This window comes from Rosa chinensis, chromosome 6 (assembly GCF_002994745.2).
Source record: "Rosa chinensis cultivar Old Blush chromosome 6, RchiOBHm-V2, whole genome shotgun sequence".
NCBI lineage: Eukaryota > Viridiplantae > Streptophyta > Magnoliopsida > Rosales > Rosaceae > Rosa > Rosa chinensis.
Window position 1 is genome coordinate 61,469,209 of NC_037093.1, and position 12,658 is coordinate 61,481,866.

The following is a 12,658-nucleotide window of genomic DNA, read 5'->3' on the forward strand; positions in this document are numbered from 1 at the left end:
AAGGATGTATATATAGAACTTCTTGTTTTTGAATCGTAACTAATATTTGTTTGATAGCATCGCACAATCGTCTCACTAAACCTACAATATAGTCCTAATAAACAAAATAAGGTGTATAAACAAAACGATGGTTAGACGGGCACATAAATTTAAGAAAGAGGCGCGGATGCACTGTACCTTCCGGTGTTACCTAAAAAGGCAAAGACCCTTTTTGTCTTTTCGTGTAGACCCTAGATCCCGAAATGGACAGCTACGCAAAGGCCACCATCCTTTTAAAAAGTAGGGATGGTGACCAAAGCCAGGGGCATATCGGACCTTTCGATCTCAGTTTTTTAAATATAGGATTTCAGACACAGTGGACTGGGTGCATGCAGGCCGTGGGCAACACGTCGGGCCCACCGCTGAGATGCTGACGTGGGCAGTCCAGATACAGACTACCATTTGTTTAATATTTCCACAGGTACTTACGGCCTTATTTTATAATTTCCTTCGCTCATAATGACCCAAATAATGAGAAGCATATTAAATTATTATAAGCAAAGGAAAAAAAGCAAGTTTATTTAGCAAGTTGCTTTTATTAAATTATTTAGATTTTCCCAACTAATCTAAACTTTGTCATAATTAATATTATTGAATCAAGGAGATTTTCTTTTCAGTCCTTATTTTTATATAATTATAAAATTGACCCCCACCTAACATATATATTGAAGCTCTATCATCATTTATTTATGTTAAGCCAATTTAGGAAGAAAACAGTGCAGTCAGGACCTAGGCCAGTACTAAAGAAACTAAGAAAGTTTGTTGCAAACTGAGTCAGTCAAACATTAGCTTTGTATTATATTTTGGTTTTGGTGCCTTTTCGCCAGCCAAAGACCCAAGCCATCAATCTGATATTCTTATTACTATTTTGTTGGGTTTGGTTCTTTTTGTTTCAGTGTAATAGGGGCTCTGACCCAGATGAAGCTTATTTTGGACTTAAATATATTTTTACTATATATTATGTTTAATTATTAATGTGATTTTAATGCTCGTGTTCAATTGTTATTGAATTTAGATTTATCAGTGGAGAATTTTAAAGAAAATAGATAAAGTTTAGGGGCTGTGACCACTTACCCAATTTTTGGCTAAAAATTGTCCACTTACTCCACCAAGAGTTTTTTAACCCCATTTACCCAATCTAACAGTGTTTGACAGTATTGCCCTCATTTTAATTAATAAATTAAACTCATATATATATATATATATATATATATATATATATCTCTCTCTCTCTCTCTCTCTCTCTCTCTCTCTCTAACCTCGTCTCAAGCTCTCTTTCTCTCTCTCTCTCTGAGCCACCACGCCCACCACTCCACCGTCGATGTCGGCCTCCACCGTCGCTGCTCCGTCCCACAGTCGGACCACCAGAGGATGACGCCATCTAACTCCACGATCCCAACCCCTCTGGGCTTCACCGGTTTTGTTCGTCAGATGTCCGGGAAGCTCCGAAGCTCCACGCCGGAATCGGGTCTGGGTTTCCCTTGCAGGTCTCGGACGACGTCAAAACTGTGGTCTATTGAGGGGTAATAGACAGATTATTGCCCCCCACTAATTTCTTAACTGTGGTTAATTAATCACTGAAATTAGAGTTTTGATAAGTCTTATGTTGTTTTGAGTTTATTAAAGTACAATAATCTGTCAATGATAGTTAAGTGAAGGGTTCTAACTTAAAACGAAGACATTATTTGGGGGCAGTAATGTGTCTACTGCCCCCCACTAAACCATTAAAACTTGCACCAGTTAAGTGAAGGGTTCTGACTTCGTATGAAGACATTATTTGGGGGTAGTAATGTGTCTACTGCCCCCCACTAAACCATTAAAACTTGCACCAGTTTCAAGGATTCACAGTGTATTGCACTTTATCACAAACAAATCAACAAGAGATGATTACTGTCTCCTAAGAAAGACATTATTGGGTGGCACTAATGTGTCTACTGCCCCCCAATAGACCATCAAACATTACACCGCTTCCTATGTTTCACAGATTATAGAAGTTATTCACACTCAAAACAACAGATAATGTCTAAAAACCCACATTTTGAGGGTCAATATTCTGTCTACTGGCCCCCACTAGACTGACACAAACCACACAATTTTTTTCATTTATCGACTACTGCAATTTGACACTATATTTACTTTGGAATAGCAGTTTTCAGTCCGTCAATAAATAAAGCAGTCATCATTGGCCCCCAATACAAAGTCTACTGGGGGGCACTAATGTAACAACTTTTATGGTTATGACTGCACAATAGCAGATAGCAGTTTTCATTCCCAGATAGCAGTTTTCAGTCCGTCATCGATTCCTTCAGAAGGTCAACCCTGGCCTCGCCGAGCTTCTAAGCAACGAGGACCGTTGGCTTGGCGTCAAGCCTGGCCGCGGAGAGCACGACGACGAGTTTCGGCGCCACGATGGCGAGAGCAGGCGTCATGGGCGACCTGCTAAAGGGATGGAGGGAGGGAGAGAGAAATCCGACGTCGTCTGGAGAGAGAGAGAGAGAGAGAGAGAGAGAGAGAGAGAGAGAGAGAGGGGAGAGGGCAAAAAAGTCCCAAAAATAAATAAAAAGAAGAAAAAAAGAATTAATTGGGTAAAGGGGAAATAATCCTTTAGAGCGTTTTGGGTAAACGGGGTTAAAAAACAGTTAGTGGAGCAAGTGGGCAAATTTTAAGCTAAAATTGGGTAAATGAGCATTTTCTTAATCACCTTATTATTATTCACTTTATGATTTAAATTCAACACAACTAAATATGAAAATCATTGCATAGATGAACATGACTATATAAATAATCCAAAAAGAAAAAATTTCAAGTAAAAAATATGTAAAAAAATTTGATTAGAAGTCACCAAATAAAGATATTTTTACTCATAATCATGATGGGAAACATATTAGTTTTTCAGCTTAACTCATGATAATTCAGTAACCAATGAAATCAAAATTGGAATGATTGCGTCAAGGAAAACTTACTTACTTATGCTTGGGTTTTTGACTTGGGAAGTAAATAATTATGCTATAAAAGGCAAGTGAAAGTGAGCTCGAGTACTGGTTTAGATAAGCTGCATAAGCACGACCATTGGCTAAGCACATTCCTCCGGGTTTGGCCAATCAAAAACTAGATGCGTGCAATTTCACCGGAGTGTTTTTAGAAGGGAAAAGAGCGGTTGGATAAGAGTTTTGCTTTTCTTCTGGACAAATTGAGAACGAAACCTGGATGTGACGGGAAACAGAGTCTACAAAGATGCTGCAACGAAGACTTTGTTAAAACTTGAAATGATTACTAGCTGAAAGGGAATAATAAAGGAAACAGAAAAGGTTGAATTCCATACAATGCATACATCCCACTTGTTTCAAATTCAAATTAAGCAAACTTTTATTGACATGTTCGAAGCCGTAATTTGAGAGATCTTCAGAATGGCCGCTGTGCTACGCGGATCGTTCGGCCGACTAATGAGAACATTATTAGGTATGGAAGTGAGAGTTTTTACGTATTTTGTTACGAGAAATTCAATTGTACGGAATATGATAATTATATAAAAGAATTTCATTTTTGCCATACAAATGTACAACTATTTTAAGACATAGGTAATATGGTGTATGTTTACTGGATAGCGATAGTATTCACACGCCACGATTGTCCTACTCCGGACTTTCTTTTAAAATGACATAGATAACGTGATGTGTACTTACTGGACAGTCGTAGCATTCGCACGCTATGGTTGTCCTACTCCGGACTTTCTTTTAAAATGACATAGATAACGTGATGTGTGTTTACTTGACAGCCGTAGCATTCACACGCTATGGTTGCCCTACTCGGGACTTTCTTTCAGTTTGGATAGGATTGTAAAAATTACACAGCTGTAAGGTTGTAAGGGCATTCATTATGTCAAAAAAGAAAGAATTGAGATGCACAGTTTATACAACCAGCCAAAGCAATCATCACCAAGTTGATTATCTTTTGGTTGCTTTTCTGATTCCAATATGTGCTGCAAAAGGTCCATATTGAATCTCCATTTTTACTTAGCCCCCCCTCCTTCCCTTTTCATTTTCTCCTTTGCTTTGCTCTAGTGGTTTTTTTTGGGTCTGTGGGGTCTGTAGCTAGCTGCTTTGTGAATGCATGAGTCAATAGCCTACTAATTCTTGAGGGAAAAGAAGCCATGGGAAGAAAAAAAAGAGGGGGCAGGGATTTGAGAACGTGTCGATCGTTTTGAATTGTATGGCCCTCCGGCCCTCCCTATCAACATCCACATCATGTTATGGGCTCTAGATCTCATATCTTTCCTCTTTCCTTTTCTTTCTATTAGCAAAAGAAGGCAGTCCTAACATTTCTTCGCATTTTACACCTCATGGCGCTTTTCTACTTTTCAAGATTGGTTTGCTTATAGGGAGTCTACTCGGAACAACAATTATTGAGGGCTAGAAACCGCCAACGTAAAGAGTAAAATGCCGGAAATCAAAGAAACCTATAGGGGGCTCGAGATACGCCAGAAACGCCACAGAAATTAAATAATGCTAAGCCAGTTGAATGTGGAAAAAACCTATCGTGATTTACATATTCATTACAACAAAAGACAACTACAAGCAACTCAAAAAACTAGTCGGGTAGTGTTTTCCATGATTCCATCCATAAGAAAATTCTAGGGTTCTCCTTCACTGGAAAAAGGAAGATGTCTCTGTATTACACGAGGAAAGTGCACAATCAGTGGAGAACAAACTGTCTAGCATGATCTGCATGTTCGCTATGAAGTATGAACAGTGTTGGTTTCTAAGTTTCAGCTTTCAAAAAGATCCCTTCATGTACACTATATCCTTTATAGCCTCATGCACACAGCCTTCTCTCAAGACCGACATGCATTGAAGATCTCGCCCCGCATTACATCAACTGGCATATGCTCATGCGTGTAACGCTCAGGACCCAAGTACAAACCTGTCTTCTCAAGGAGAGCAAGCCCTTCATCTCTACCATATCTCGAAGCATAGAGTGAGAGATATTCAATGTCCTGACAAAGAACCCAAAGAAATGTCAAATTAACATCAAAATACAATTGGAGAAAAACAAATAGGAAAAACAAAAGAGATGAACAAATAAAAATCGACTTTTAAGTTTCCCTGACCTGTAATCCACTGAGAATGCGCTCTAGTCTGACTGAAGCAACTGGTTCATTTGATGATGAGAACACCTTACCAGGGTAAAACAAAACTCCATCTCCAGGGGGGAGACCACGCCTGAATCTAATCTGTTCAGGCACACTCTACTTTAGTAACATGTAAACAATTTCATTAACCATTGAACATCCCGATGCCAAGCAAATTTACCTCTGCACTGGGAACAGTTGCCTTCTCATAGCAATTGGCACCCCAGTATAAGAAACCTGTTCCACCTTCTTTCCATACACGCCACATTACAGCTCGATGTTGCGTACCTCGCATCCCAAGGTGCCAGTTGGGATGGGGGTCAGATGGTCCCATGCACACGTAAGTCCACCATTCCTACAAAATGCCCAAGCCAACATTCTTCAGCAAGTAGAGAGATGCAAAAGTGCAGGAACTTGGAACTAGAGATCCAAACAGAACTATTAGAATTGTACATTCATCATGCATTTCATAATTACAATCATCAAGACACGACCATATATCTCATGCAACTAACACTTCGTCTAAAAGTAATCATAATAGATTATATCTTTAACGTTCAGATTTCATAATCCTTATATGATCTACAAATTTCAATATTAGATTACATTCGAAATCTATCATGGAGTAAAAGTTTAAATATAAGAGGAGGTGTGGTTGTATCCATATATATACATAATTCCTTTACTAACAGCAAATACTCCACATGCTTGTAATTCCTAATAACACGTGAGCATTTTCCATTTATGGTCGAATGCATACAAGCAGACAACTGACAAGTCCTCAAATGATCAGTGTTCTAAGTGACGCTAATTCCCAGGTTAAGTATATAACAGAAAACAATATGCATGACTCATATATGAATGAATCTGCAGAACTAATTAATAAACAAACTTTATAAATAAAATGGAAATATATAAATTAAAGCTAAGTCGCAACTTGCTCTTGGAGACATGTAGATTGTAAGGATCATCATGAACCACAATTTTGTTAATCTCTAACTGGAAAACAAAAAAAAATCCCACATATAACAATATTTGGGAAATGTTCCCTGGGAAATTAGATGAGTCAAGCAAAAAGTATCACCTCGCCATTTTCAGGTTGCATTTCTGCAATAATATCCTTCACCAAATCCTCTCGATTCCCAAGCACCCATTCACTGCAATGTCAGACAAATTTATGTGTAGTATTAGACATTGCCAAATACAATCTTCACTCAAAGTCTCAAACTAGACTCCATTCTTAGAGAACTGGCATCATACACACACTGCACCAGAGAACACTGATAAATCTATACAACAACTGCTTAGCTCTCCACACCAGATATGAGGTTCCTCCACATACATTAGAAGCTAATGTCACCAATCCATTACATGAATTGGAGAAAGTGGCAAAACCCATCACATTAAATATTAAATGTTAATTTTCAACATTTTAAGAGAAGTAGATCTATATTACTTTAACCAATTCCTGATATGAATCAATGAATCATCGGTGAGAGGAAGTTCACCTCAGCAGTTAGCCAAGCACTAGCATGAATTTTGTTGGTTAGAAAGAAAAGGTCAAATACCACACATACTTTGATCTTTTATTTTCTTCAGTAGAAGGTCTGTTAAAAACAGAGGGTCCATAGAGCACAAATAGAGAGCATTACCTTGTACAGTAAATTTGAGTATGTGGGCGCAGAAACTTAGGAACTTTAACAAAAGCCTCAAAAGGAGTAGGTGCAAGAGGGGCATCACTTGGCCCTGCATAGCAGAAAAAAAACCATATATAAATAATACCAAAATCTATCCAGTTCGAAGGGGACAAAATATAGGTTTTTGATCTTGTCAACATTCCAACACAAGTGAAAAATTTGGACCTCTCTACCGAGAAAAAACACTTACACTACAACCTATGGAACTCTATACGATGATTAAAATTGAAAAACAGTTGGTCAGCAAGGAAAGAGTTCATACCACAGTAGTAAGTAGTTAAGACACGAGCATCCGGAGCATAAGCATGGATCTCTTTGGCCAAGTTGAGGAGGGACTCATATTGCTCCAAATTCAAAGGCTGCCATATATTATTGCATGTACATCAAAATACTACAAAACTATTTTGCACAGAAATATTCTCCTGGTCACCTAGTGCCCAGAAATTATGGTCACCCACCTCTAATATCGAGGGTTTTGCACAAGTTATTTGCAATGCTACAATGGGGGTTTACCTAAATTGAAGGAAATTACAGCAGATTTAAGGTAGAATTAAGGGTGGGTGTGTAATACAAAGACCACTCTCATATCATGATCTACAAAAGCTCACTTTCCTAGTATTCTGGCAACAGTATTCATACCTCATCCCACAAATAAAAATATGCTTTCTTCCAGTGAGACTTTGTCCTCAATATCTCAATTTGTTTCTGCGAGTACTCCTTCGCTGCGTCACCACTGTAGCAGGTCAGCAAATGGGTAGAATCTCATCAGTTTTCATCACACATATACCTGAGAGAAGGAACTTGGATGACTAACGGTATACCCAGAGACAGATCGACTATATGGCAAGGCATAGGCTGCTAATCGTGGGTCTGAAAAATATTCATCTGATTTTGGATGATCAGCTATCACAGAAAGACAGAAGGAACCACATATCAGATTCTGAACATATTAAAAATACACACACACACACACACACACACATCTCTCTACAGCCACTAATGCGATCAGGATGAATAGTACAATGCGAGGATAAAACAAAATGGTTTTCATGAGTACCTGGCCAAGGGCAGGTATATGTCAATACACGCATGCTATCACCCCATCGGCAAAAATATGGACTGATTCTATATTGAAGAAGCCACTTAAAATGCTGATCCAATGCCTCGTACCACTCCTCAGTCCCATGTTCAACACCAAAACGATCCTCAATTACAGTATCGGATATCTAAAATTTGGTTAAAGAATGTGTCTGCATTCTCAGGAATATGGTCAGATTTCTAGTAAAACAGAGAATAGGACATAATAATAAGTATAGACTTGGTCTTCATCACAAGAACAATCTGCCTATATCTTCACATATCAGTATTTTTTGCAGCAGAGAATTCGTTTTTCCATTTACATTTATATATAAATGAAGTATAAAATTCTTAGAGCTCGCAAATAGTATTGCTTTATAAACATAAAGGATACACCAAATACAGCTGGAAGTGAGGGAGTTTCAGGAAGAATGAAGTCCCAAACAGTCACATTTATCTTCACCCGTACTGAAAGGTTTGAAATAGCATCTTCCTCCATCATATCAACTGACCCATTATTTGAAAAGAACTCAGAGAACAATGGAGACAGAAGAACTCTTCTTAAAGATGTAGCTGCAGATTTCGCTCTTTCTACCTAAAAAGTAAAGGGAAAAGGCACATGCTTAAATGAACAGCTAATAGCACCTCCAAAACTAGACTTTGGAAAAAATTAAATTTGAAACCCAACCACTTCATTCACTGGTTTCCCATCAATTGGTTCCACAGTTTCAAGACATCTTTGAAGTTCCCTATAAAGTTGAAGCTTCTCGGATTTTCCCAAGCATTGTGCTGAAGTCCTGGACCAAGTCAGAATCAATAACTGTAAAAACCTCCTTGTAAATATAACAGCATTGGGATAGGAAGTCTACTACTGAACGGTTCAAAAGCTAAGGACAGTTAGAATTTACCACGAAAACAAAAACACAGCACTCAAAAAAAGAAAATGGGAATAGACTCACTCTGCATCTGCCTTTGTCGCAGTAATAATGATCTCCCCCTCATACTGACCTGGGGGTTGCTCACTAGGAACATCAATGGAAACCCAAACTGCAGTTGTCTCTCTGGGGTGGGGAGAGAGAGAGAGAGAGAGATTATGTCAGTCACTTGCAATAATTTGTCCATTACCAATCCTTCACACCAAATATAAGACTATCAAACCACTAACGAAGACAGTACCCTGGTAATAGGTTTATTTGACTAACAGGAAGATCAAGGGGAACAAGAGCATCTGGGACACCCAATATGGGCACCACACGACGCAACTTTAATGATCGTCCAACAACCAACCTACACACAGCATATCAAAAAATTATATGTTGGAAGAGTAGTTGTAAACCTGCAGGAAAAAAAAATGACTCCAAGGAACTAACCGATCACCAGCTGAGGAGCATAAATCATTACACTGAACCTGCACAACCCCTGCAATTCCAGGACCACCCCAGGAAGCTTTCGCACGTATTGCAACTTGAATACTTTCTCTCTCGTTTCTAGCAGCCAGAAGATTAACCTTCAAATAAGCCAAATTTAGAAGCATAAAACTATAGACATTAAACAGCAGTACGCTTAATTTACACTTCTCTATAAAGTAAAAAGCCACCAATATGCAGGTGTTTGTAATTTGTGTATCTCCTACGCATTGTAGCAGCAATTACATGGACCAAACAACAGTAACAGCCTCTGGTGGTGAGGCAATTAACCACGCCATTAAAAATAAGTATTGAGACACACAATTTGAACCACATGCATATTAGGTGTAACAATATGCCATCCAAACAGCTTATGCATGTATATCAGTTGTCATGTAATTCACAGTATAGACAAACAAAGATACCAAGACACAATTAAGTAAAATCATGGAACAATACGTACAGGATCCATAGGTCTAGGCATTTCTTGTGGTCCAACATTTGCTGTGCTTGGCATGGACCATACATGCACTAAATCTGCGGTCAGAACCTCTGTAGGGTCAACTGATCCCTTGAGTGGATTGGAACCTTGAAAGCCACCATCAGTCCATCCATATGCTGTCCCTCCTCCGGCAACACCTTCAACTGGTGGAACATCAGCATCCTGTGGGTTTCCTGATTTATCAACATTCAAAAGGAGAAAGTAAATCAGCGATATTCAAATGCTGATTCATTATGTGTCGATGTGGAAAAAAAAAAATAATTAAAAAAACTACAGGTAGTCCCAAGTAATCCGTTTCTGCTACATGATTTGGTTCCTTAAAAGGAAGAGGAAAAGGAATGTATTGAGATTCTTCTATAGAACCTCAAGAATTTCTACTTACACCTTCACAGAACAAAGTAGCGTCTGAAAGTAGAACTACAACACCCTAGCCGATATGATACACAATCAAGAAACGCCACAGTTCATTCATTCAATGGAGCGCGAGTCAATAATGATGTAATGAATAAAACTAGCATGTAAGTGATTTGTATGCATAAAATGTACTTCACAAAATGGAACTCATGCAGTATCAATTCACACCTCCAATGTATCTATACATTCAAAAATTCTACCAAGATTGAAGTCAAATTCAACTTAAAGACACTAGAAATCTATAAAATCACGGATTCCAGATGCACTATATCACCTACATCCAAAGAACAAAACCGATTGATCCTAACAAGCAAAATTCCGAGTTTCCAACACTTTTTCAAGTCAAAAACCTTCGCCGAAATCAAACACAGTAACAGAGATAAAAAGGCGCAGGCGATTACGAGGGAAAACGAGCACATTAACAAGAAAAAAAAAAAGAAACAGTTTCATTCTCCGAGAGATTGCTGTGAATGATAGGAAAGCTTCAAACACCATTACAATGCTACTAACAAACAGCGCATTCAAAGAATCAAGAAAAACCGATGACGGTGAAATTGGAATAGCACCGACTCGAGGCAAAGGAAAATAAACCTGAGTCGTTCATTTCCGGCGATTAGAGAAGATCGCGATGTGTTCGTCGGAGCTTGGTTTTCAGGCGAAGCAAAGCAGAGAGAATCGCCTGAGGGAAATGATCGGTACTCTTTGATTGAGAGAGAATGCGTTGCCTATTTAACGAGTCCGAGTGATAGAGAAAGCATGAAAAGAATTCCAGATTTTTTATTTATACACTTATTTACCTCATCAACGTGGCGGTCTGCCACGCACCCTTTCTACACCTTATACCATGGCGTGGGAACTCAAAATTTCTATTTTCTTTTCATTTTATTTATCTGCCTCCCTTTCAAGAATTATCAGCAAATATTTCTCTAATTTCTCAAGAAACTAAAATAAAAACAAATATTTCTCTAAAAAAATTATTGATCTTGCACCGAATAAAGTTTTGGACCTTTAAAAAAAAAAAAAAAAAAAAAAAATTGAATTCATTAAATTAACAGGCAAATATTAGAGTCTACAAAAACTTATATAATAAATCTGGCAAAAAAGCCACACAACCTACCTAAGCTAAAACAAACTTACCTAAGCTAAAGATGATTGGTGTTTCTTTCAAAAAAAAAGATGATTGGTGTTTTTTTTTCCTTCTTCTTTTTAACAATGATGGGAGTAAAGTTCAAATCTCCTTTTAATCTTAACCCTTTTTTTTTATCGAGATCACACGGTATCCTGAAAGACTTCATAGGCTCAGAGACAAATCCGTGTGCTGGGGGTCATGTCAAAACGATTCCTCCCCCTTGACCACAAACAATATATTGAGATTTAAACTCCAACCACCTAGTTATTAGTTAGTTTAATTATATTTTTCCTTTCTATAATGATAATGGTTTTATGTTATATTCTATGATTTATTTTTTTCCCAAATATAAACTAATCAAATATCGAACATTGAAAGTTGAACCTCTATTTTTTATTTACAATCCTAGAACTTGCTAATTAGTGATAACATTTAGGTCGCAAGACCTAGATGTAACAACCGAGCAACTAGGTCTTGCGACCTAAGGGAAAATTAAACATTGCTAGTAGGAAACGATGCCATAGCATCCCCTACAACGCCTCCATTTTTTGGCATTTCCTCCAGCCCACGGGGAACCCAGCATCCAAACTCGAGCCCAAAAGCCCCAACAATGAGCCAAAGTCCACCCCAGGCCCAATAACCTGGAACCCAGCGGTAAACCCTAGCGTCCCTAGCTGCCAAGTAGTCTTCCCACGCGTCAACCTCATCCACACCACTACCACCGCAAAAGCCGTTGCCTCCACCGCGTCGGTCCACCATCAGACCAGCCCGCGCTGGGATCAAATCCGACAAGGAGAAGAAAGCTCCACCACCCTCGTCAAAGTCCAAAACCAATCCAACTGCGAGCGTTGCTGACGAAGAAAAAACGAAATCGCCTCCGATCCTTGCGTCCTCGAACACCAAAAACAACCGATCCCATTCGATCGGATTTAAGCCCAAGTTGACTTGAATAATAGAACCATTTTCCAATCTCCATCCAACACCCCCTATTCCAGAGTCAATAATGATCTCCCAAGTCCAACCAGACGCAACAGCATAAGCGCCGGTCCTCGCACTATCACACCAACCCTGACTTTATCTCAGATAAAGCCCAGAACCACCAGAGCTACCATCACCTCCAGCGATTGTAGCAAGCAGAAGAAGGCCAAGGCCCAGGAGTAAGGGGTGTCGTCGAAAACAGCCGTCACCACCAAGAATTAGACCAAAAGGAGGTGAGAAGACACCCCTCCCGGTCAAAGGTAACGAACCACCACCAACCAGAACTGG

General features: G+C 38.9%; 1 protein-coding gene across 2 annotated transcripts; it reads right to left on the reverse strand.

Annotated features, from left to right (window-relative positions):
- Positions 1-4,512: 4,512 nt before the first annotated feature.
- LOC112173335 lies at positions 4,513-11,021 on the reverse strand. 2 transcript variants are annotated; one of them, XM_024310948.2, is made up of 16 exons: positions 10,855-11,021; positions 9,811-10,022; positions 9,312-9,448; positions 9,118-9,228; positions 8,901-9,002; positions 8,630-8,738; positions 8,336-8,536; positions 7,922-8,090; positions 7,686-7,767; positions 7,504-7,597; positions 7,127-7,223; positions 6,820-6,913; positions 6,252-6,324; positions 5,349-5,522; positions 5,147-5,269; positions 4,513-5,032 (listed from the first exon to the last, which is right to left on the reverse strand). In XM_024310948.2, the coding sequence occupies exons 1-16, from the start codon at positions 10,865-10,867 to the stop codon at positions 4,871-4,873; spliced, it is 1,953 nt and encodes a 650-aa protein (XP_024166716.1). In that variant the 5' UTR covers positions 10,868-11,021; the 3' UTR covers positions 4,513-4,870. The 2 variants fall into 2 exon arrangements, with proteins under 2 accessions (XP_024166716.1, XP_040365410.1); XM_040509476.1 differs by lacking the exon at positions 10,855-11,021 and having other exon boundaries at positions 9,312-9,428; positions 9,811-9,952.
- Positions 11,022-12,658: the final 1,637 nt, after the last annotated feature.